The following is a 23,118-nucleotide window of genomic DNA, read 5'->3' on the forward strand; positions in this document are numbered from 1 at the left end:
TCACTATTGGTTGTTAATCAATGGACTATATGTGATACCCTGTACGGCAGTGGTTCCCAAACTGTGGTCCAGAGGCTCCTGGGGGGCCGCACAGCCTCCTCAGGAGGTCCACGACGGTTAGAAAATTCATCTTGACAGAATTATAAAGTGTTGCTAAATCAAGTGGCTAAATGTACAATTGAAAATTTCAAAACATACTGTAAATGTCAAGGAATTTGAAATTGGAGACTAAAAATGAAATTGGTATCCTCAGATTGATTTGTGGGAGCAGTGCAGGTGCATCAAAGAGAATATAGTACGGGTGATGTGTAGCTTCAATTGAATTTAGAAAAGCTCCAACCTTCCTATTAAAACTACATTTTGTATTTATTTATTTATATTTGCTCAAAAACTAAGTAAAATGTTATAATTTGTGTATTTGTTTGATGATGCTTGCTTCTGTATTTTGTGTGTATTGTTTTGCGGTTCAAAACATCAACAATGTATTAGGCCGGGGTCCCGGGTTCCAGTAATGACTCAGTGGAGGGGGTGGGGGATCCCCAGATTCCAATAATGTTTCAGTGGGGGTCCCTGGATTCCAGTAATGATAAAATGGGGGTCCACAGAAGTCAAATTGCTGAGAACCACTGCTGTATGGTATTGTTACTCGCATTTCTTGCTATGCTGTGAGGTCCTATCCACTGAGCCTAGTATTTCGCTCATTTTTATATTGACTACCAACAACACACTTATAGTTGCTATTTCTTTTACCACTTGGAGATCGAATTCTGGGATGTACGTATTACTGTCCAGTGTATCTTGCATGATTCCATTTTGAAAATGCCAAGAAAGAGATTTTTTTTTAAATGGAGAGGCTTCACAACAATGGAGTCGAATCCATTGTGTGTCCACCTGCTCAGGACGCACACACTGACTGGTGTGGTTGACCCAGTTCGCCTTTCCATTTTGAAAGCGAGCATTTCAAAATTGTACCGTTCCCAGTTGCCAGACACACAAAGGATTTTTGGATCCCCAAAAGTATTTGTTTATTCCAAAGTGTTTCTTTCATGGAACATTTGACTCTTGTACAGCATTACAATACTTGGCACTGATACACCTCCGAGTGGCTGAGTGAAATTAATTGTGGGTGGGTGTTTATGAGAACACGATTAGGAGCTCTGAAGTTGCGGCAGAAGGCAGTTCGAGTTTCTAACACTGCATGCGAGTGGGTCACAGAGAGGTGCAGCTGGCATATCCAATCCTTGGCCTCTCTGAAAAGTGCACAGAGTGATCGACGCATATGTGCCAGTGGTGACTGTAGCAAAGTATAGTGTAGATGTGTCGTTAGAGGATTTCAGAAAGATGTGGGGAGAAAAGGCGGGTCACGCATGTGAACAAGAGCATCAGAGACACCCTGAAGGACACTTCCCCTTCCACATACCTTAGTAATATTTAATTCACAGTCTTCTATTTTCAGAATTAAAACATTTTTAATTCCAATTATTTGTCACTGTTGTCTATTTATCTGATACAGCTGACAAGCACTGACAACGCCAATAGGTCTGGCTTCTTGTAGGTGCGTGTTGATTGTTATGTGACATGTCAGGATGCAATAACAACAAACACATATTGTGGAACCCAAATGTCGGTCAAATGTGAGGCAAAGGATTTTAGTTTACATATTTTAAGCCACACCCTTAATTACATAGGTCACAGCTCTTGGAAAAGATTCTGATTCGTTGGCCGCATCCCTTTTAGAGATTTACAACACAGACACTTTCTTTATCCCTCTTGAAACACTGGAAACTCTGCTGTTTATAATAAAATGTGTATTTCAAATTTAACTATTGTTAGTTTTGTACTTACTCTAAATACGTCTATAGATGAAACCCGTGTCTGGCGTCAAAAAGGTACATTTTCTGAACTTTTTAAAAAAAATTAAAATCGTCACATAAATGGGCAAATATCTGGAAATAAGGCGCACATGGTGGTTTTGGAAAACCTGAATAGATCCCTGTGATCGGCACGTAGCTCTGAGTGGCACGCTGCACTGAATTCTGTTTCCTTGACTTGCACCCAATATCCAACGCAGGACAGAGCTCAGAAACCAACAAACGTGGATGCAAGAGAGAAATAGAATGACGTGCGATTAGTGTCGACATAGCTGTAAAAGCGAATGCCAAGGACGTTCAATTTTAGTTGGCATTGGTGGTATTCGCAGATATTACCTATGTGGAAAACGGACTGTTCGGATTTATTTTATGCTAACCGTGCAGCACTGTACAACACCTGGTTGGGGGGGAGGCGCTGGATGCTGTTCCGTTTCCTGTGTGTGAATGGAGGCAGGTGCTGCAGACAGCTCCCCTCAGGGTTTAACGCCTCCTAGCAGCTGCTGGCTGACGTAGTGCTGGGGCAATGCTCCTTCTCTCTCGGCAGTTGACTGTCGGTGTGAGGAGTCATGCTGGGAGGGGCGTGGGGAAAGGGGGTTTGAGGTGAGGGCTTATATAAAAAAAAAAAAAAAAAAAAAAAAAAAAAAAACACAACAACAACAAGCATTGCCAAAGCTAGTAGGCCTCGCCTATACAAGAGCTATTGGCTTTGGAAATGTATGTTGCCATGTTGTACACCAGTGCGGTTGCTGTTCAACGTGGCTAAAAGTTGATGGGGTGGCATGTCGTAGTGTGGATCTGTTGGTGTAGAGGAGAGTAAAGTTGAGGAGAGGGAAGTAGAATTCAGTTGTTCAGTGGCAGAACATGTCATAGACTGCAGTGTTGTAGAGTGGATTGGAGTGTGGTGGAATAGAGTGAAGTGGGTTGGAGTGGACTGAGGTAGTGGGGTGTACTGGATTGGAGTAGGGTGGGGTGGATTGAGTGGGGTAGGTGGATTGGAGTGGGTGGACTGGATGGAATAGGGTGGAAGCGGGGCAGATTGTTTTGCGTTAGAAAGGGGCAGATCGTTTTGGGTTGGAGAAGGGCAGATTGTTTTGGTTTGGAGGGGGGGCAGATTGTTTTGGGTTGGAGGGGGGCAGAGTGTTTGGGCTGGAGCGGGGCAGAGTGTTTTGGGTTGGAGCGGGGCAGAATGGAGGGGGCAGATTGTTTTGGAGTCAATGGGGCAGTTTGTTTTGGATTGGAGTGGGACAGATTATTGTAAATTGGAGGCAGGCAGATTGTTTTGGAGTCTGGAAGACTCTTTTGAAATGGGTCAGATTGTTTTGGATTGGAGTGGGGTAGATTGTTTTTGATTAGAGTGAGGTGGGTTGGGTGGATTAGGGTGAGTGGGGTGGACTGGATTGGTCTGGCGTCATGAGGGGTGGATTGATGTGGGGTTAGGTGGGGTGGACTGGCGTTGACTGAAGTAGAGTGGAGGGTAAGAAATTACCCATAACAAATAAATAATGTTGCTTTGCAATGTTTAGAACAAGAAATTCGTCATCATTTGAGAACAGTGCCCACCAGCAAAAAGAAAGCAAAATGTGAGGGCAAAGTGAGAAAAGAAGACATGTAAAATAAAAGATAGTTAACTCTAGAAAATAAAACTTTGCAATTTTGTTTGCCCTGCTTGCTGGGCACGTTTTTCTGCCAGTCAAATGCCTTCTGTTTGCAGGGCGCTAAAAGTTAAAAGAAGCAAAACAGTACCTCAGTCACGTCGCAAGCAGCTGATGGAACTGATTAAGTTGAATCAATCAGTGCTTGGTCCCTGCTCCAAAGAGAGGAACAGAAATGATGCTTGGCCTGCAGTGACAAATGACGAGGCTGTAAAGAAGAGTGCAAAGCAAGGCAACAAACGGTAAGCAATGGGCGGGCTCCAAGCCCTTTTTTGTAACATAGGTGGCTCGCAAGCGAGACGCTTGCTGACTTGAACCTAGGAAAGTAGTAGGAAGCAAAAGACGAGCTAGAGGAGAAGGGCGGTAAAGCCTTTACAATGAGGATCTTACCATGCAGTGCATTTACCACACATTTTATAACTTGCAAGTTTTTACCACACATTTACCTTTACCACACATGTAAGGTAAGTATAAATGTTTGCTTGTGTGTGTATGTATTTACATATATATATATATATATATATATATATATATATATATATATATATATATGTATATATGTATATATATATATACACATATACACACTGAAAAAAACAAAGGTTACAAGGACGTCATAGTTATGCTCACATTTTAAACTTTAAACGTACAAAACTATAGAAATTCACCTGTAATAGTTAGAGTTATTTCAAGTAACTATAACATGCGCCCTAAATTAACTATAACTCGTGCCCCCACCAAGGAGTACCCCTGCACGCCTGTAGGTGGTGCGGTCCAGAAGTGATGTCTGTGTCACCAATATAGGCACCACCATGGTGTGTTGATGTCAGTTACTTTTCACAACTTTCCACACCAGGATAGCGGAGCCATTAAGTGCACTGTCACTAGTGAGTCCAAACTAGGGCCCTGAAAAGAATCATCCCTAACCCTAGAAGTCTGTTCGCAGAGTGGGTAGATGGGTGGGTGGGTAAGGAATCTGCAGCTATACATTGGCTCAACCAGATAAGGCATTGCCAGAGGTAAGTAACTTGTTCATCTGATAGAGACTACTAGCAGCAAATCCCTTACCTTTGAATAAATACCCAAGCAATACCGTCCCTGGTAGTGGGATTGCGGGCAAACTTAAACTAGGAAGTCCTACAGGACGAATGGAAGAAATGCCCATCCCTGAGAACCTGACTGTCCAGGCAATACTATCTGGTAAAAGTGTGCAAAGAAGCCCACGTTGCTGCCTGGCAGATGTCCAGGACTGGGTCTCCACGTGCTAATGCATTGGTCGCAGCTTTAGCTCTAATGAGATGAGTGCATAAGTCCTCAGGGGGGTGCTTCTTGCCCAGTGCGTAGCAGATTTTGATGCAGAGAACGACCCATCGAGAGATGGTCTGTTTCTGAACCGCCTGATCTTTCTTCACCCCAACATATTCCACGAGGAGTTGGTCGTCCACACGGAACTCTTGTGTGTGTGTTCAAGGTAGAACCACCACACTCTTTTTGGATCCAGACAGTGGAGTCACTCTTCTTCTTTTGAGGGATGTGGAGGAGCGTAAAAAGTGGGCAAGGTGACATACTGGCCCACAGGAAATGATGTTACCACTTTCAGGAGGAAAGAGGCCCTAGTGTCAAGCTCCAGTTTGTCTGGTATAATGGACAAGAAAGGAGGCTTGGATGATAAGGCCTGCAGCTGATTTACCCTCTGGGCACATGTGTTTACAAGGAGAAATGCTGTTTCGATCGTGAGCAGTCAGAGGGGACAATTGTGAAGAAACTCGAAAGAAGCACACATCAAGAATGTGTGGACCACATAAAGGTCCCACTGAGGCATAATAAAATGAGATGGGGTAAACATATGTAAAAGACCCTTTAGAAATCTATTTACTATAGGAGACTTAAATAAAGTGTGTAGTCAGGCAGCCACAAGATGGTAGACAGAGCAGAAAGGTAACCCGTTAGAGTCCCAAAGCAGAGCCTGCTTGGCAAAGGTAAGATTAAAAAGAAGAAGCAGAAAGCAGAAAGCAGGTCAATAGACTTTCTGTACAATATAATACAATTTCTTTTATTGGCAGGCGTATACCACCTTGGTAGAGGAACGCCTGGCTGCCAGAATAACACTGCAGACTTCAGGAGGAAGGTCGAAAGCAAGAAGGTGGAGAGATCACAGGTTTGAGTGGAAGACCACCCCCTCTGCTGCAACAGAAGATCCTCCCAAAGGGGAAGCTTGATCAGAGGATCGACACTCATGTTCAGAAGCTCGGGATACCAGACGCGAGCGTGCCTAGTCTGCAGCCACCAGGCTGACTTGGGCCTGGTCGTTCATGATCTTCTTCAGAACTCTGGGCAGGAGTGGCAAGTGCGGAAAGGTGTACAAGGAAGCCTGAGCGCCACTTGAGACTAAAAATGTCTCTGAGCAAGAGCCGCCTTGGAACCTCCAGTGTGCAAAACTGCTGACACTGCTGAAAGAGACCATGAGCCACCTCCAGATGAAGACGTCATTCTTGATCCGCTAGACATCGACAGCTGAGCTTGTCCAGTCTGGCATTCAGGGAACCTGCCAGATGTTGAACCACCAAGGATATGACCTCCTGTTCCAGCCATGTCCAGATATGTAAAGTCTCTTGACAAAAGGTCCATCACCCCCCCTCAACCTGTCAATTGCAATACCACATGGCGGTGGTGCTGTCCATGAACACCTGCACTAGTTTCCCTTGATGGAGAGTAGAAAGGCTTTCAATGCTAATTGGATCGCATGGAGCTCCAGCATGTTTATGTGGCATCGGGATTCTGCCGGAGACCAGAGTCCTTTGATCTCCAGGTGGCCACCTCATCCCAGGAGTGATGCATCTGTCACTTCTGTGAGAGCTGGTTGGGGAAGGGAGAGGGGTCCGCCTCCGACCCAATTCCAGTTTGTTAGCCACCACTGCAGGTCTTTTGCAGTACCTTCCCAGATCTGAACCATGTCTGAGAGATTCCCCTGACGACGCACCAACTGGAACTTTAGGTCCCACTGCAGAGCCTATGTATGCTATCTAGCATGTGTCACCAGCAGAATGCAGGAGGCCATAAGGCCCAGCAATCCAGGATAGAGGCTAAAACATTGGTATCATACCCTGAATATCCTGGACTCGCTGCTCGGGAGGATAAGCCTGAAACTGCACTGTGTCCAGAACAGCTCCGATGAAAGGGAGCGTCTGCGAAGGAGTCAGGTGTGACTTTGGCACATTGAAAGTGAACCCCAGCAAATGCAGGAGGTTTGCTGTAGTCTGGAGGTGAGAGACAACAGCTTTGGGTGAGCCCTCCTTCAACAGCCAATTGTCAAGATAGGGGGGGGGGGGGGGGGGGGAGTCTGGCACCCCTGATCTTCGCAGATGTGCTGCAACCATTGCCATCACCTTGGTGAACACCCAAGGGGCACTGGTAAGGCCAAAGGGGAGCACGGTGAACTGAAAATGCTTGTAGCCTACCATAAACTGCAGGTAACACCGATGGACAGGCAGGATGAGGATGTGAAAGTAATTGTCCTGCAAGTCCAACGCTACCATCCAGTCTCCTGGGTCTAGGACATACAAGACCTGAGCCAAGGTGAGCTTCTTGAACTTTTCCTTTTTGAGGAACAGGGTGAGTGTTCGTAGATCTAGAATAGAACAGAGACCCTTTTTGGGAACCGGAAAGTAGTGGGAATAGCAACCAGAGGCTACTTCTAGCTCCAGAACCCTCTCTACGGCTCCTTTGGCCAAGATAGCCATGACTTCCAAGCGGAGGAAGGACAAATGCTCCTCTGTCAGCGAGTCATAATTTGGAGGCATTGAGTGAGGGGAGGATTCGAAGGGTAGAGAATAGCCCCTCCGAATGATCAATGGACTGCCATTGGTGGAGATGTTGGCAGATTCTGCCACCAACTAGGTGCTCAGATCTAAAAGGGCAAGATAAGGAGGATTTTGAGGCTGCAACTGCATATGTGGTGGTGGTTAGAGCAGACCACTAGCCACTCGACCCACGGGGTCGGTAGGAACCATGCCCACACTGAGGCTGGGAAGTCTGCGCAGGACGGGGGGCTGCGATAGGGTTGGTGCGGTTGAACGCTCCTTCCATAGCCACCAAAGAAGGCAAAGGCAGACTGGGGGTGCGAGGCAGCTGAGAGGCCCAAGGTTTGGCAGTAGCCCTTGAGTCCTTGAAGCACCCCAGTTTGACTTGTCTCAAAAGAGACACATGCCATCAAAGGACATGTCCATGAGGGAAGCCAGAACATTCCTTGAAAAGTCAGATTTTCTTAGCCAGGCGTGACGTCTGAGTGCCACCATCGATTAAACTGCTCCGCGAGTCGGTTGTGTCCAAACCACAACGGATAGTGAACTTCGCTTCGTCTCTCCCGCCTTTCCTTTAACTCCTTGGGAGAGAACAGCCAGGCCTCCTTCAGGACCTGTGGAAGCACCTCCGTAACCATGTCCACAGTGTGTGGGGGAACAGAGGCCCAATAAGCACGCGATATTCAGTGGCCGCTATGCACAGCTGGTGGAAGAAACCATTTACTTGCCAAAGCTGTCCAGCCGCTATGCAAGGATGGTGGAACAAACCATTTTCTTGCCAAAGCTGTCCAGCTTCTTGGATTCCCTGTCCGGGGGAGCAGCAGGCAGCAAGTCAAGGGAGGTAGAAGATTGGACCACCAAGCTCTCTGTGGTAGGGTGTTGGGTGAAGAAACTTTGATCCCCAGGTTTGGGGCAATGGCAGCAGGTAATCGTCCTGTTCACAGGAGGCTCTATACTGGATTTGGACCAGGTACCGAAGATGTCGGTGAGGGCAGCATTAAAAGGGAGCAGGGATTCTGAGGACGAAGCTCCTGGTTGCAGCACCTCTGTCAAGATGTTCGTCTTGACTGCCACCGAGGACAACTCAAGGTCCAGGACCTCAGCCGCCCTTTTCAACACTGCAGCATAAGTAGCTCCCTCCTCCATAGCCACGATAGAGGAAGAAACCATGCCGATATCTGGAGATGTGTCCAGTCCACTGGCATCATCCAGTTCCTCAAACCAGTCCATATCCCGACCTTCTGACTGGTATTTTAAAGGGTGCAGCCATTATTCTTTGAAGCCTAGCTCTTCAGAATAAGGCTATGGTGGCATACTAGGACACACAGTTCCTGTCTGCGCAGGAGTCTGCGTTGGTCTACTCCGCTTCAGCTCCATGTCAGATTCGGGGGTCCAAATGGGGCTGACGCTGCGGGTGAGCGCCAGGAGCATTGCGTCTGGACCAGCGTCAGGGAAGGTTGAGGTGGCATGACTATCATCAATCGGGATTCAGGATAGGATCCATGGAGCTGAGGCTGAAGCCGCCTGTGCAGAACCAGATGGGGCCCTCTCTGACCCCGCAGGGCCCAAAGGTGCTCCGGAGTGGTCTGCCCGCTCAAAGACGAGCTGCATGGCCTCCTAAAACTCTTTGAGTTGAGTGAAGGTTGCTCTGGCTCCCAGAAAAGCGGGGAGGTGCAGAGGCAGCCCTGGTGCAGGCTTCAAAGAGCTGTGCTTTGAACGCCAATGTTCCTTCGTTGCGTCAGCTGACAGACGTAGAGAAGTCGAAGTACGCTTCGACTTCTTGTGGTTTTTGTGCCTCTTGCCAGAGTGTCCCGATTACTTTGAGTGGGATGAAGAGGACTTGGAGCGGTCCTGTGTCCTTCCTCTCAACTGGGACAATGAACTCCAAGGAGTCGCGAGATGGGGAGTCACCTGCCACGCCACTAGCAGCTTTAGAGACCGCTCCCTCAAAGCCTTCAGCACCATGCCCCGGCAGCCGGAGCTTGACTTGGAGTCATGATCGCGCTCCAGACACGACAGACACATGAGGTGTGGGTCCGTAACCAACATGGTGCGGTGACAGGCGCTACACGGTTTAAAACCTGTCTCCCTCGAAGACATACCTTCTACACACCAGGAGGGAAAATACCTCAAACAAGGGGGTTTACAAAACGTCAAAAAAAGCCTGCCAAGGTGATAGAGGGTAGCATTCATGAGACTTACAATGAATTAACTAATTTACGAATATACCAGAGTTGGAAAATTCTGGAGCTATGAATGTATATCAAAGAGCTACGGGGCGGCTTTCAGAGAGATACGAGACAAAAGTGATTAGTTCTTGAAAGATTTACATTTTACTTGAGAAGCCAGGCAGAAGGTGAAGGAATTGATGAATATGTGTTAGCTTTATGGGCTTTAGTGCATTCATGAGATTGTAATCATATTACAATTAATAAGGTGTAAGCAATTCGATTTTGATGAGAACAAAAATCCAGGAAAGGTTGTGAGCAGGTGGGATTACTACTACATTGAAGGGGGCAATAAATGCTGCTAGAATGATTAAATCAGTTGAAAAGTGTGTGCATGAAATACCTAAGGATAGCTTTGTGTTAGCTGTGTTTGTGGCTGATAAGGGATAATAGATGTAAGAAGGGTAATGCACACAATTATCATACTGCGAAGACTTCGGATATTAAAAAATGGAAAAATATTTCCAGTTGCTATAGATGTGGCAGTTTTAGTTATCTAGCAAATGCTAAACATTGCCCTGCAATTGACAAGATTTGTTGCAAATGCAAAAATAAAAGGGTCATTTTAGGTACGTCTGCAAGGATCAATCTAGAGGGAATTGTGCAATTCTGGTTGAAGAATCGGAACAGGAGGATGTAGTAGTATTGTGAATACAGCATGCTACAGATAATACTAAGAGTAATAGTTTACCAAAAGTTAACATGACAATGATGGTATTCGAGTTTAAGTGATGGTTAATTTGTGTGGATGGTACACTATCATTGGTTATAGAATGTACACAAAATTGAGAGAAGGAAAACCACTAAAACCAACTGCTATACAGCCAGGGAGTTATTCTGGTCATGCGATCGTTTTAAAAGGATACTTTTGGTTGGAGCTGGAGTTCAAAAGAAGAAAAACTTGTCAGAAGGTATTTGTTGCAGAAAAAGGTATAGCAATTTTAGGCAGGCCCCATCAAGTAGAGGTTGGAATACGATTGGATCTTAGGGCCAATCCTTCTGTGGATGCTATTGGGTTGAATGAATGCAAGGATGGAAATTATGTTAACCTGAGTGAGGAGTTTAAGGTGGTTTTTAAAGTGGAGTTGGGCAAGTACAAAAATTAAAAACACAAAATTGGGCAGAACGTGAGACCAGTATGGAAGAGGGTCTGGAACGTACCCTTACAGGGTAAAAGGAAAGGAAATATTACAGGAGTTATGCTCAAAGGACATTATTGAGCCATTTGAATGTTCAGATTGGTTGTCGCCCATTGTCATTACACTTAAAGGTTCGGGAGAACAAAGGTATTGTGTGTATCTTAAGTGTTTGAATTATGCCATATGGATAGATAGTTATCCATTGCCTAATTTGCAAGGGTTAATATCTGTGTCATGTGCTACTGTATTTTCTACCATATATTTAACCAGTACATATCACCATGTTGAAATGGAGGAGGATTCCAAACACTTCAGAGTATTCATGACTCCGGAAGGAGAGTTCCAATACAAACACATGCCATTTGGGGTGGCCGGTCCTTCAGCTGTGCTCCAAAGGTTAATGAATGAGACATTAAAAGACATTGAGGGGGCCAGGGTGTTGCAAGACGATGTTTTGTTTTTTTGGAAAGGATGCTGAAGCCCATACTGTGAACCTTAAAAATGTTTTAAGCATACTGTAAGAAGCTGGGTTAACGGTGAAGGAATGTAAATTTAAGTTTGGTAAATCAGAAGTGGAGTATTTGGGTCACAGAATTGCAAGTGCTGACATTACACCTAAATATCATCATGAAAACAAAATTGATTCTCCTGTACCTTCAAAGAAGGATCAATTAAGATCGTACCTGGAGTTAGCCCAATGTTATGCTTGATTTATAGAAAATTATTCCAGCAAAGTGGGACAAATAAGGAGGTTGCTCAAAAAGAACGCTAAGTATGGGTGCGATGATGAGCAGGAAAAGACTTTCGTCATGTTAACAATAGAAATCAGGCATGCACCATGCTTGAAACCATTCATCAGTGGAAAGAAATATGTGGTGGTGGTGCATGCTAGTGGTTATGGTCTGGGAGCAGTGTTAGTGCAAAGGAATGAATCTGAGTGGCTTGTAGCACATGGCTCACATGCCCTCGGGCCGGCTGAAAAGAATTATTCTGTTATCGAACGTGAATTGTTACGTTGTACTTGGGCGATAGACCTTTTCAGCAATTATCTGTGGGGTACGAAATATTTGCTTAGAACTTATCATAAACCTCTTGTGCATCTTTGGGCACAAGGAGCTGGGAGGACTATGTCACACAGTGTGGCTTTTAAATTATAGGCCTCCCACTATTTAGTTGAATATGCCCCTAGTAAACTGAATGGACAAGCAGATGGGTTTTCTTGTTTGCCGTTGTACGAGATTCAAAGAAGTATGGAAATGGATAAGGAATGCAAGGAAGAAAGTTAAGAGAGGTTTTGAAGCACAACCAGAAGTTGTATCTCAGAAAGAATGGGTAAAGGTGATGGCCAAGTTCCATGATAGGATATCTGTTAAGCAATTTCTTGTGAAAGGATGGCCTAATAAAAAGGAACTGGTGAGTGATTGTATTTCGTTCAAAAAAGTGCATTGAATTAGCATTTGCTAGAAATGTTTTGACACAAGGTGACAAAATTGTACCACTAGTAGCATTACATAGGACAATGGATTTAGCACATGAGGGGTACAGTGGCATGTCTGGTACAAAAAGGAAAATTCAGGAGCAATTCTGTTGGCCTGGAATTGTTGCATGTATAGACAGAATAGTGATGGAGTGTTGTGCATGCAATAAGCACATTCTTTGACAGCCCCTCTGTGTTGTTGAGAATCCTGCTAGACCTTGGAGGAAAGTAGCTGTTGACATAGTACATCCTTTCATAGATTTACCTAAAAAGGAGTCTTATGCATTAGTACTTAGTCATTATTTTTCTAAGTGGCCCGAGGTACATATAGTGGGAAGTGGACAAAGAATCATGCATAGCTCCTGAGTGGGTATCTGGGAGAAGGTAGAAGATGGTAATGTAGAGAAAGGTGATAGTATATGGTTATGACGCTTACTGGTTTGTTTGCAAGATTGTGTGCAGAGTTAAAGTGCATCACTGTCATGGTTAATATAAAATACGATCAATTGTATTGTGGTATTGTTACTTGACATATCGTAGGAGGGACTTCAGTTTTTTGTTTTGAGGAGGGGGATATGTTTGTCAATGTATAGTGTATGTATTTGTGAGTGCTGTTGGAATGTAAAATGGGTTGTGGAAAGCAGCATGGTGTGAATGTCAGGTGGGACCAGGGACCAGGTGAGACACCACTTACATGTATTGCTCCTTCTATATCAATTTAATTGTAACATCCTTACTTGTGAAAATTATCTGAGCCATTGTCTTTCCCACACAAAACCAATATAGCTCTCTTTTTGAGAATTTTGTGTATTAAATTTTACTCTATTTTTCTAATCTGGCTGGGATTTTTTTTGTTTGGCATTTTGGCTTTATTATTGTTTTGGTGCTACATACATTCATTACACATTGCCCTAAGTTAAGCCTGTCTGCTTTGTGCCATTGCTACCTAGATGTCAAGCTCAGGTTAATTTAGTGACTTTGGGAGCTCACTCTAACAAGGATTGTGATTGTTCTTTGAGGTCGGTAGTCTTCCACCTCAAATAAAAATCCAATTTCGAACAGTATATACATGTATACGGCTGGTATCACCCTCTTTTCATTTCTATTCCTCTTGTGACAAACAAAATGCCTTCAGATAGTCTAATTAAAACTTGTACAAAAAGTGTTCAATCTTCATTCAGCTTAATGTGATGTCCCTCTAAAATGCCAGACTTCTGACTTTTGAGTGGAGAGGTTAACAGCTATCTATTAATAACAGGAAAAGGAAACCTGTTTAAGAGTCAGAATACAAAGTAAAAGCTGGTTGAATTTTTCAAGCATCATTGGGCCATTTAGGCAGACATGCAGCAATTCTCTATTCATCATGACACTACAAATACAGGTGACATCAAATGCTGCAAAATACACCTGCAAGCTATCTGGTTGTGCAGAGTGGCACTCTAGTACAATCTGCTCTACCACTTCATTACTCATACCACCTGGTTTACATATTACACTGTCAGGGTGCTCTTATGTTCTAATTTCTTCTCTACCATAAAAACGTTTTCTTGTTGAGACAGTTAATCAATAAACAACAGCATGACCCGTTCCCACACCTTTAACACTGCTGCTAAGTACCTTCCATGCACGTCATATGTGAGCCAGAGTTGTCAACCAGCCTGCATTTTGAGGATTTGTACTGCATTTTGGTTCCCCACTTTTAAGCACCTCAAGGAATAAGCAACTCTCACTCTTTCAACCACTTTCGAACTGTAAAAGTGGCACATGCCTGTGGCTGCAAGGTAGGAGATGCACCACAGGAGTGGTCCTGCACCAGGCAGCTTCAGGAGCCAGTTCAGCTACTGAGATAAAAATTCAGCCACCTGATGATAAACAGCCTTGATTGTGTTACAGAAAACCCTGATGGGGACCTGTCCTGCGAGCATGTCAGTGGTGTTTATTTCTTATATTAAGCTTCTTTCAAAGTGCTGACATATTGTCAGATCAGTAGACAGACACACACAGAGAGTATGATTTCCCCACGTTGAAACAGTTTGTTGAAGTAGTAGACCCTAAACTACAGCACTTCAATACTTGGTGAAAAGTCTATACATTTAGCACAATATTGCACTTCGCTGAATATTCCATGAGACTAGGCACTAATCCACTATTACAAGTAACAAACCCAGTCAACTTTTTTTTTGTTTTTTTTTTTACAACATGCTTGTCACAGTGGTGTAACGAAACTTGAGGGGGCCTCCTACCTAGACACAGCTAGTTGAATCCTTCCCCACCCTTGTGGCCCCCCTTATGCCAGAGCTGCAAGAGTCTGGGAGACTTCTCTGCTTTCCGTGGTGGTAAGCGCCCTGGTCCGTACTGCCACGAGCCACACTCAGGTTGACACAGGAGGACCAGTAATGTACTTCACTCCCAATCAATCAATCATTGGATTTATAAAGCGCACTACGTCACCGTGAGGGTTTCAAGGCGCTGGGGGGAGCTGGTGTTACTGGTCAAAAAGCCAGGTCTTGAGGAGTCTTCTGAAGGTGAGTAGGTCTTGAGTCTGTCGCAGGTTGGTGGGGAGGGTGTTCCAGGTTTTGGTGGCGAGGTATGAGAAGGATCTGCCGCCGGAGGTCTTTCTTCGGATGCGGGGGACAACGGCAAGGGCGAGGTTAGTGTAGCGGAGCTGAAGGGTGGGGGTGTAGAAGCTGAGTCTGTTGTTTAGGTAGGCTGGTCCGGTATCGTGAAGCGCTTTGTGAGCGTGGGTAAGAAGCTTGAAAGTGATCCTTTTGTCCACGGGGAGCCAGGGAAGGTTTCTCAGGTGGTGGGAGATGTGGCTGTGGCGGGTTACGTTGAGGATCAGCCGGGCGGAGGCGTTTTGGATGCGTTGGAGGCGTAGTAGGTCTTTTGCTGGGATGCCTGTGTAGAGTGCGTTGCCGTAGTCCAGCCTGCTGCTGACAAGGGCCTGTGTCACTGTTCTTCTTGTTTCTGTCAGGGTCCACTTGTAGATTCTGCAGGAGCATGCGGAGTGTGTTGTAGCAGGAGGAGGAAACTGCGTTGACCTGTTTAGACAAGGTGAGGAAGGAGTCGAGGATGAAGCCCAGGTTGCGAGCGTGGTCGGATGGTGTCGGTGGTGTTCCTAGTGCGGTGGGCCACCAGGAATCTTCCCAGGCGGAGGGGGTGGGTCCGAGGATGAGGACCTCCGTCTTGTCCGAGTTCAGTTTCAGACGGCAGTTTCTCATCCATTCGGCGATGGATTTCATTCCCTCGTGGAGGTTGGTTTTGGCGGTGCGCAGATCTTTGGTGAGTGAGAGGATGAGCTGGGTGTCGTCGGCGTAGGTGAGAATGTTGAGGGTGTGTTGTCGGGCCACTTGTGCGAGGGGGGCCATGTAGATGTTGAACAGCGTCGGGCTGAGGGATGAGCCTTGGGGGACGCCGCAGATGATGTTGGTGGCTTCGGAGCGAAAGGTGGGGAGGCGGACTCTGTGGGTTCTGCCGGAGAGGAACGAGACGATCCAGTCGAGGGCTTTTCCTTGAATTCCGGTTTCGTGGAGGAGATATTTCAGGGTGCAGTGGCAGACTGTGTCGAATGCGGCACATAGGTCCAGGAGGATGAGGGCTGATGTTTTGCCGTTGTCCATTTGGCGTCTGATGTCGTCTGTGGCGGCGAGAAGGGCGGTTTCGGTGCTGTGGTTTCGTCTGAAGCCGGACTGGGAAGGGTCTAGGATGCCGTTGTCTTCGAGGTGGCTGGTTAGTTGTGTGTTGACAATTTTTTCAATCACCTTTTCTGGGAAAGGGAGCAGGGAGATGGGTCGGAAGTTCTTGAGGTCGTTGGGGTCTGCTTTGGGCTTCCTGAGGAGGGTGCGGATTTCAACGGGTTTCCATTTTTCAGGGAATGTCGCTGTTTCGAAGGAGATGTTGATGACCTTCCGTAGCTGGGGGGTGACGGTGGAGTCGGCTTTGTTGTATACGTGGTGGGGGCAGGGGTCTGACGGAGATCCTGAGTGGCTGGAGTTCATGATCTTGCGTGTCTCTGTGTCGTTCACGTTGGTCCAGGAGGTCAGGTGGTTTGCACAGGTGGAGTGTTTGGGGGTGGGGTCTGGCGTGGGAGTGGCGTCGAAGCTCTTGGGATGGAGGGATGTCGTTGATGTTGGCACTGGGGTTGGAGAGTTCTTTCACGATGCTGAAGAGCTCTTTGCTGTTGTGCGCGTTGTTGCCCAGGCGGTCTTTGAAGTGGGATCGTTTGGCTTGTCTGATGAGTTGGTGGTGCTTGCGGGTGGCGTCCTTGTGGGCTGTGAGGCTGTCAGGTGTGCGTTTGAGGAGCCATTCCTTTTTTAGCTTCCGGCAGTCGCGTTTGGAGTTTAGGAGCTCGTAGGTGAACCAGGTGGCTTTTCTTCTGGCTTGGTTGTCGGTGGGTTTTTAGAGTGGCGCAAGGGTGTTGGCGCAGTCGTTGATCCACAGGGTGAGGTTGTGGGCGGCAGTGTCTGGGTCGGTGGAGTTGGAGGTGGGTTCTGGGCGAGGGCGTTGGTAAGCTGGTCTTCCGTAACTTTGCTCCAGCATCGGCTGGGTGGTTGTTGGGTGCGATGGTGCTTGGTATGTTTCTTGTAGGTGAAGTGGATGCAGTGGTGGTCGGTCCAAAGTGCGCACCCAGATGCCCCTCCTCAGGAGCTCCTCCTTACCAACATACCTGCAGTCCGGCCCAAAGGTAAGGAGCACCGGGCTCCTTGGACCACGGTCACCCTTGGGAGACACTGAGGCGGGACCTATCCTCCAGACCTTCTACCCCGGGGCGTTGGCAAATGAAACCTTCACCACTCCTGGCCCCCTCCTTTTCTTTCTTTTTCTTTTTTACACTTGGGATGCATGATGTGAGAGACTTTTCCATTTTCCACAGCAGGGTACCTGACCCCCTGGTTGAGAAGGCCCATTCTCCACCTGGACAATTTTATCTTTGCAGCCCAGAGTATTTCAATGGGGCCTCCCCCATACCTACACCCCGGCTCCTACTGGCAATGAACTCTGCAATACCAATATCCTGCAACTGGAGCAACAGCAGTGGTTGAGCGGCAGTGTGGAGACCTACCTGCCCACCCCCACCCCTGGAGGCAACTGCCCAGCCGGCCTGGACCGCCCGCCTGCAATCCTCGCACTACCCCCTGCAGTCTATTTACCTTTGGTCAACGATTCGCCCTGCTGCTGTACCCCGCCTTCAGTGATCAGAGAACCCTGCACCTAGCGGTGCTGGGGCAACCAGAACCCTTGCGCCAGTGAACGTGTGGCCCTGGTACAGCTCAGTCCCCCATCTCTGTCTTACCTGCCAAGCTCTCCAAACCACTGTTGTATACAGGACACCGGATTTCTCCTCCCATTACAGTTTTCATTGTCCTCTTAGCTGCTCATCATCTCCGACTCACAGGAGTCTATCTCAGATGACACCCTTCCTGCTATGAATTCAGGAACAAGGTGCTCCCTCCAAGATACTCTGCAGAGACACAGAAGCCCGAAGAGTTTCATAGGAGTAACCACTGCTGAGAGACAATGGGAATAACCTTGATCCCAGGAGGCCAACCTGGAGATGTCCCCTGGTAAAAACTCTGGCAAATCCACAGGCAAACCGGCAAAACAACTTCTTTTCTCGGATGCTCTTCTCCAGTCCAGCTCCATGGCCACTACCCAGGGATCGTCAACGCCAGGTCATCCTGAGAACACACCAGACCAGGCACCACACAAAACCATGGAATGCATCCACCAGGAAATAAAGGCAGTAGGTCGCAGACTCGACAGCATGGACTCCAACATTTCTGAGCAGATGACCGAAACCAAATCCATCCGCTTAGACATCGCAAGATTTGCAGAATCTTATGGCAGGCCTGGAATTATGTGTTGCTTCAGCGGAGGACCGCCTCAACCCACTCCCAGACATGGATCAGGAACTCCTATACCTCCGCAGTAAGATCACAGACATGGAAGACATGAGCCATAAAGACAATGTCCGCTTTTTGGGAATCCTGTAACACATGGCGGGGCCAGATGTGAAGAGTTTCCTCAAGGACATCCTCTCTGCCCTTACCACCTCACTTTTGAGCCTCCTTTAGAGTTTCAGCGAGTGTATCGTGCGGACCTCGCACATCAGGACCGCTCACCGAGACCTCACCCCATCATTGCCTGCTTCCTGTGACATGAACAGGCACAACAGCTTCTTACCGCTGCTTGTTCCCATGGCCTCTATACACATGAGGGACACAAAATACATGTTGCTGTGGATTTCTCCTGTGAAACCAGTGACCGGTGCAAGGCCTTCTTATTCCTCAGGCCCCGGCTTTGTCAAATGGATATAAAATATGGTTTGTTTGAACTAGCCCAGATGTGGATAACCAAGGATGGCAAATCAAAAGACTTATTCGACCCAGAGGATCTATGCCTTTTCTTGGATGAACTCTCACTCCAGACAATGGATGTAGTACAACCAAACTGTACATGAACCCGGATGACTGACCCCAGATGTTGCCTCCTCCACACACCCTTCAGAGTGGCTGCTGGCACAAGGACGGGGGGGCCACAATATGAGTAGGGACCACGAGAGAGCAGCACGACCCACAGGAGATAGAGACCAGGCACTCCAAGCCATGGGACACTTCACCCAGACACAGGACATGGGTAAGTGACGGTCCCCTTTGAAGCCTAACCCCTCCGCTGCAAATACAAATTGACTCTGCTGAGCCCTGCTACATTCAGCCCACGTCCACATCTTGACTTAAATCCCAGTGACCTGAGACCACCCCTTACCGGACAGCTGAGTATCTGGCTGCTTGCTTATGTATGATTGAATAGCTGGATGTTGGGCGCAGCTTTGAACTGTTCTACTAGTGAGAGAGAGCTGTGTAATTTCTTTTCATGTTGGAAGTTGAAACACCTTCTTTTTGACTCCAATAACCCGCAGCATCCCGTCATCTCCCAACCCCATTGCTTAGAAGGTGTACTTGGTGATGTTTTGTATTGCAATGTTATGCTCTACTGCATTCTATGACATGCATCAGTTGTGATTATTGCTACTGCCATATCTGCTTTGTATTATGCTCGCACAAATCCTTTCCCCACACTTCCCTTCACTTCACATACATACTTGCTTGCCATTTCCCTCTCTCCCCCACCTACTGGAGTGCCCCCATAAGAAGAAACTGGGACAACCATTAGAAAGGCCAGGGACAAACGTGATACCATGTTCCCCGCTTAGCTCCTGTTGCTATTCCCTTGTCATTCTCAGTGTTTCCCCTTCCTTGAAAGGCCCTTCCCTACCAGAATCATGCAAATCATGTTGAGATAAATGCATCTCTATCGGGCATGGGATACAGGAGAACCCCAGGCCCTCTATACTGCCCTGGCTTACAATGGTATTGACCCCTGGAGGCCTTTTCCTTCCCCATCCTAAATGCCGACACCTTCCCCCTGTGTTTCATATCCTCACCTTTTTTGCCATCACCAATGGTCGCTCTGCCTTCCCGAAGGAGCCCTCAGGGCATGCTGGACCCACAAGCTTAGACTCGCAGTATCCAGATCTAGGCCCTTGAGGCCTCACTCCGTCCTAGGCCGGGCTTCCGATCATCCTTACCCACCCTACACCTTCCCTCTTTGGCTGCCATCCTTACTGACTTTACTTCTCTTATTTTACACCCCCCATTACCCTCCCTTCGCGCCACTCCCCCCACTCCTACCCACAGAGCACCCAAGATCTTCCCCAGATCGAATCTGAGGGTGCCCACTTTCCGGGAATCTGGTCAATCTCCCCTCTTCCTCCCTTCTCCTCTGCTTCCTTGACCCCCTAACTGGTAATGATGTGCCACCTCCACTGCCCCTGCTCTCACCCACACCCGAGAGGAACCAGCACCAGCGGTTCCACTTGAGCTGCCCCGCCATGTTGCGGGCTGGTCCATCATCCTCCACCCCCTGCCCTCTGTGCATTCTATTGTGGAATGTTAATGGACTAACACATTATGTGAAGCAGAAAAAAAGTACTCTCCTACCCACAATCCAAGAAGGCAGATGTCTGTTTTTTATGACCTCATTACGCGCCATCTTTACTCACAACCTCTCCTCTCCAGCCTCTGCACAAAATGGCAGTCCCGTCTCCGGATTGAACTCGACAAGGAAGAGTGACCCGATATCATGGAAGTTCTAGATAGGGGCATGCAGGAAGCCCACCTGAAATTCTTTCTTTTCAAAACGCTCCATGACTGCCACTGGATCCCAGCTAAACTGCACAGGGTGGGTCTATTGCCCGATGTGAACTGCTCGCGCTGCTCAGTCACCCGTTGCGATCTCGCCCACATACTTTGTAAATGCTCCTCGATACAGCCCTTTTGGCTAACGTTGGGAACTACTCTGTAAAATGCTATGGCATTGAAAACACCCTCCCACGCCCCTTGATACTTCTACATGACATGGGAGATTACCGGGAACTTCCTGACCTCAGAGGCGCCTCTTGCACACAGCCCCCGAAACTACTAAATTCTGCATTCTTCGCCAGTGGTGCTCCCCCGTTCAACGCTCACACAACGATCGGATGGTGGCAATAATCCAGACAGGAGCTCACAAACATGTTATCTATAACCTACAAGATCAGTCTGCAACATTTCCTACAGGTATGGACACCCTTCCTCCAAAGCAACCCTTGACCGACCACACCCAACAAGCCCTACCCAGAGGACACCTGAGGGCATTGATGGTTTTCAAGTGATTCACCCTTCCCTTCCCTTCTCTTCTCCTCCCCGTTACCCTCCATCTTTTTCCCCTCTTACCCACACACTCTCCCCGTTTCTCTTCTTCACCCTAACTATACTCTTTTTTTCTTTTATTTTTCAGCTTGCTATCTACCTGAGACTCGGTAGTACTGATATTATTGCTGTTTCTCCCCCCTCCCACCCCACCCCAGCTACCCCACCTTCTATTCCCCCCTTTCGCATCCACCTTGAGCTTGTTCTTGGCCCTGCATTACATCCCGGTCCTGTCTCATATGATCATTCTGCTATCCTGTTTCTCATGCATGCAATTTTACCTTGAGACATCACTCATCTCCCTTTCTTGTCACGTCCCTTGCCTCTAAACCATCTCATAACCGTCGTGGTGCCCCCAATCTCCCCCCCCCCCCAATATGGGGGTTTCGCCATCCCTTCTGCTAGCTATCTCGAGGTGCTTCCCCCCTCTTCTGAATCGGACATGCAGAGCCTCCCCCCAATGCGACTGTCCTATAGCACACAATTTGGCCAAATGGGAATTTAAAACAGTGCATTTTGGTTTTGGTTGGAAGGAAGTAATTCTAATGGCAATGCCAAGTGGAAATGTCACTGTACTGTGGGCCATGCTCAACTTCAGAATACAGTGTTTATTGCAAAATATATTCAGAAGAAATGGTAAAGCTGAGATTAGATGTCAATTATCCTTGCTCCATGTCTAAAACACACCCGCTGGGCGATACCAGACAGTATTCATGGTAGATGTTAATATTTACTATTGGGATTTCCAAGCTTGACTGTTTCAATCCATGAGGATTCCAGAGTTGTTCATCTTTCAAACGGGCCTCTCAAAAGCTGCAATAATGACTAGTTGATGCTTACTCCAACGGGTGCCAAAGATATTAAAACTCAAATAAACTACTAATAGTAATTGCACAATAAACTCAATCTCCAGGACCATTATATCTTTCAAGACGGCCTGATTTACACCAAAGCCCAAAAAATGTTTTCTGATCCTCAGAGTCTCTCCACTCTGCGCGCCCAAAGTTTTTCTAAGCCTGCACTCATACATGCGAACAGACCTGATTCAGGGGGGAGACTCGATTTTAAAGACAAAAATGGCTTTATTTTGGCTTTCTCCTGCCTGAGGTTGGCACTCCTTCAATAGAATTAAAAGGGGGAAATAATTTCTCCCGATTATTATTTTTAAATCTCCCACTTAATGGGGGAGATCAAGAAAACAAAATCGGGGGAAATGTTTTTCCTCCATTTACTTACAGTGAAACAGGCAATTTTAGGATAAGGGCAGCTAAAAAAAATCAATTGTTTGCTTGAATATGGTCTGTTATCATGAATGCGCAATGTATCTCCACACATGCAAAGTGTCTCACAAAGCGATAATGGAAACTTGCCTAAAACCCTTTAGTCAAAGTTTAGTAAAAACCAAAAGCAATGTGCATGCTAAATTTGAAGGCACCACTTAATACAGGAAAAAGAGAAGCTGCAAGTCCCAGAAGGCAAAGCAACACTGGATAAAAAAACCAGGACTGACTCAAAAGGTAGCACCTGACATTAGAGTGCTTGACAGCACTGTAAGTAAAACATACAACCCTCCTCTCCCTTAGGCCACTCCTACTCGGTGGGGGTTATCAGGCTGCCTCTAGTTTCCACGCCCCGTGTTCGCCTGACCCTCATCTGGGCACCATGTTTTGGTACTTCTTATAGGTTCCCCATCGTTCGCTCCCCGTCCCCTAACGCCTGCTTACCCTCTTCGACACTTTGGACATATTGGAGTCACAGAGGCGGATGTACTCTGGGCTGTAGACGTACACCGGGGGCAGCGCCACTTCCCCCTCCATCATCTGTTGTACTCCGACCCTGAATCCTACGGCTGCTGGGGAAAGAAGACCTTAGAGTATGTGTATGTACAAGTCTGCCGTCTTCCCGCGGTTCGTATATTTCACAGACATGGAAACTCGCAGTGCTTATGCGGCGGCCATCTTGTAATAGTAGCCATTCTTATTACTAAGGGACAGACCGTGGCCTAACGAGATATATTTTGTTTGGAAATATTAACTGTGATATTCATTTTAGATCTGAATCGATGCAAACCATATTACAATAACTATAAAGTACCAGATGGGTTTGTACGAACATACATATATTTGAAATGACCATATTCGGATGAACTGTAAAATATATTATTAACATCTTTTCGACTTTTTACTCCTCAGAAATGGCAT

The 23,118-nt window shown here is 46.9% G+C and overlaps 1 protein-coding gene across 2 annotated transcripts in view; it reads right to left on the reverse strand.

Annotated features, from left to right (window-relative positions):
- Positions 1-22,842, reverse strand: part of HDAC8 (histone deacetylase 8) — a 571,221-nt gene extending 548,379 nt beyond the window's left edge. Inside the window, exon 1 of one of the 2 annotated variants that reach the window (XR_011199196.1) lies at positions 22,642-22,842. Coding sequence is in view for 1 of the 2 variants with exons in the window: in XM_069211852.1 (XP_069067953.1) it covers positions 22,642-22,737 (96 nt within the window). In the remaining variant the exon portion in view is untranslated. The remainder of the gene's footprint in view (positions 1-22,641) is intronic. The other variant, XM_069211852.1, reaches the window with a different exon arrangement.
- Between the last annotated feature and the right edge of the window lie 276 nt (positions 22,843-23,118).

The sequence above is a fragment of the Pleurodeles waltl genome, chromosome 10 (assembly GCF_031143425.1).
Source record: "Pleurodeles waltl isolate 20211129_DDA chromosome 10, aPleWal1.hap1.20221129, whole genome shotgun sequence".
Lineage (NCBI taxonomy): Eukaryota > Metazoa > Chordata > Amphibia > Caudata > Salamandridae > Pleurodeles > Pleurodeles waltl.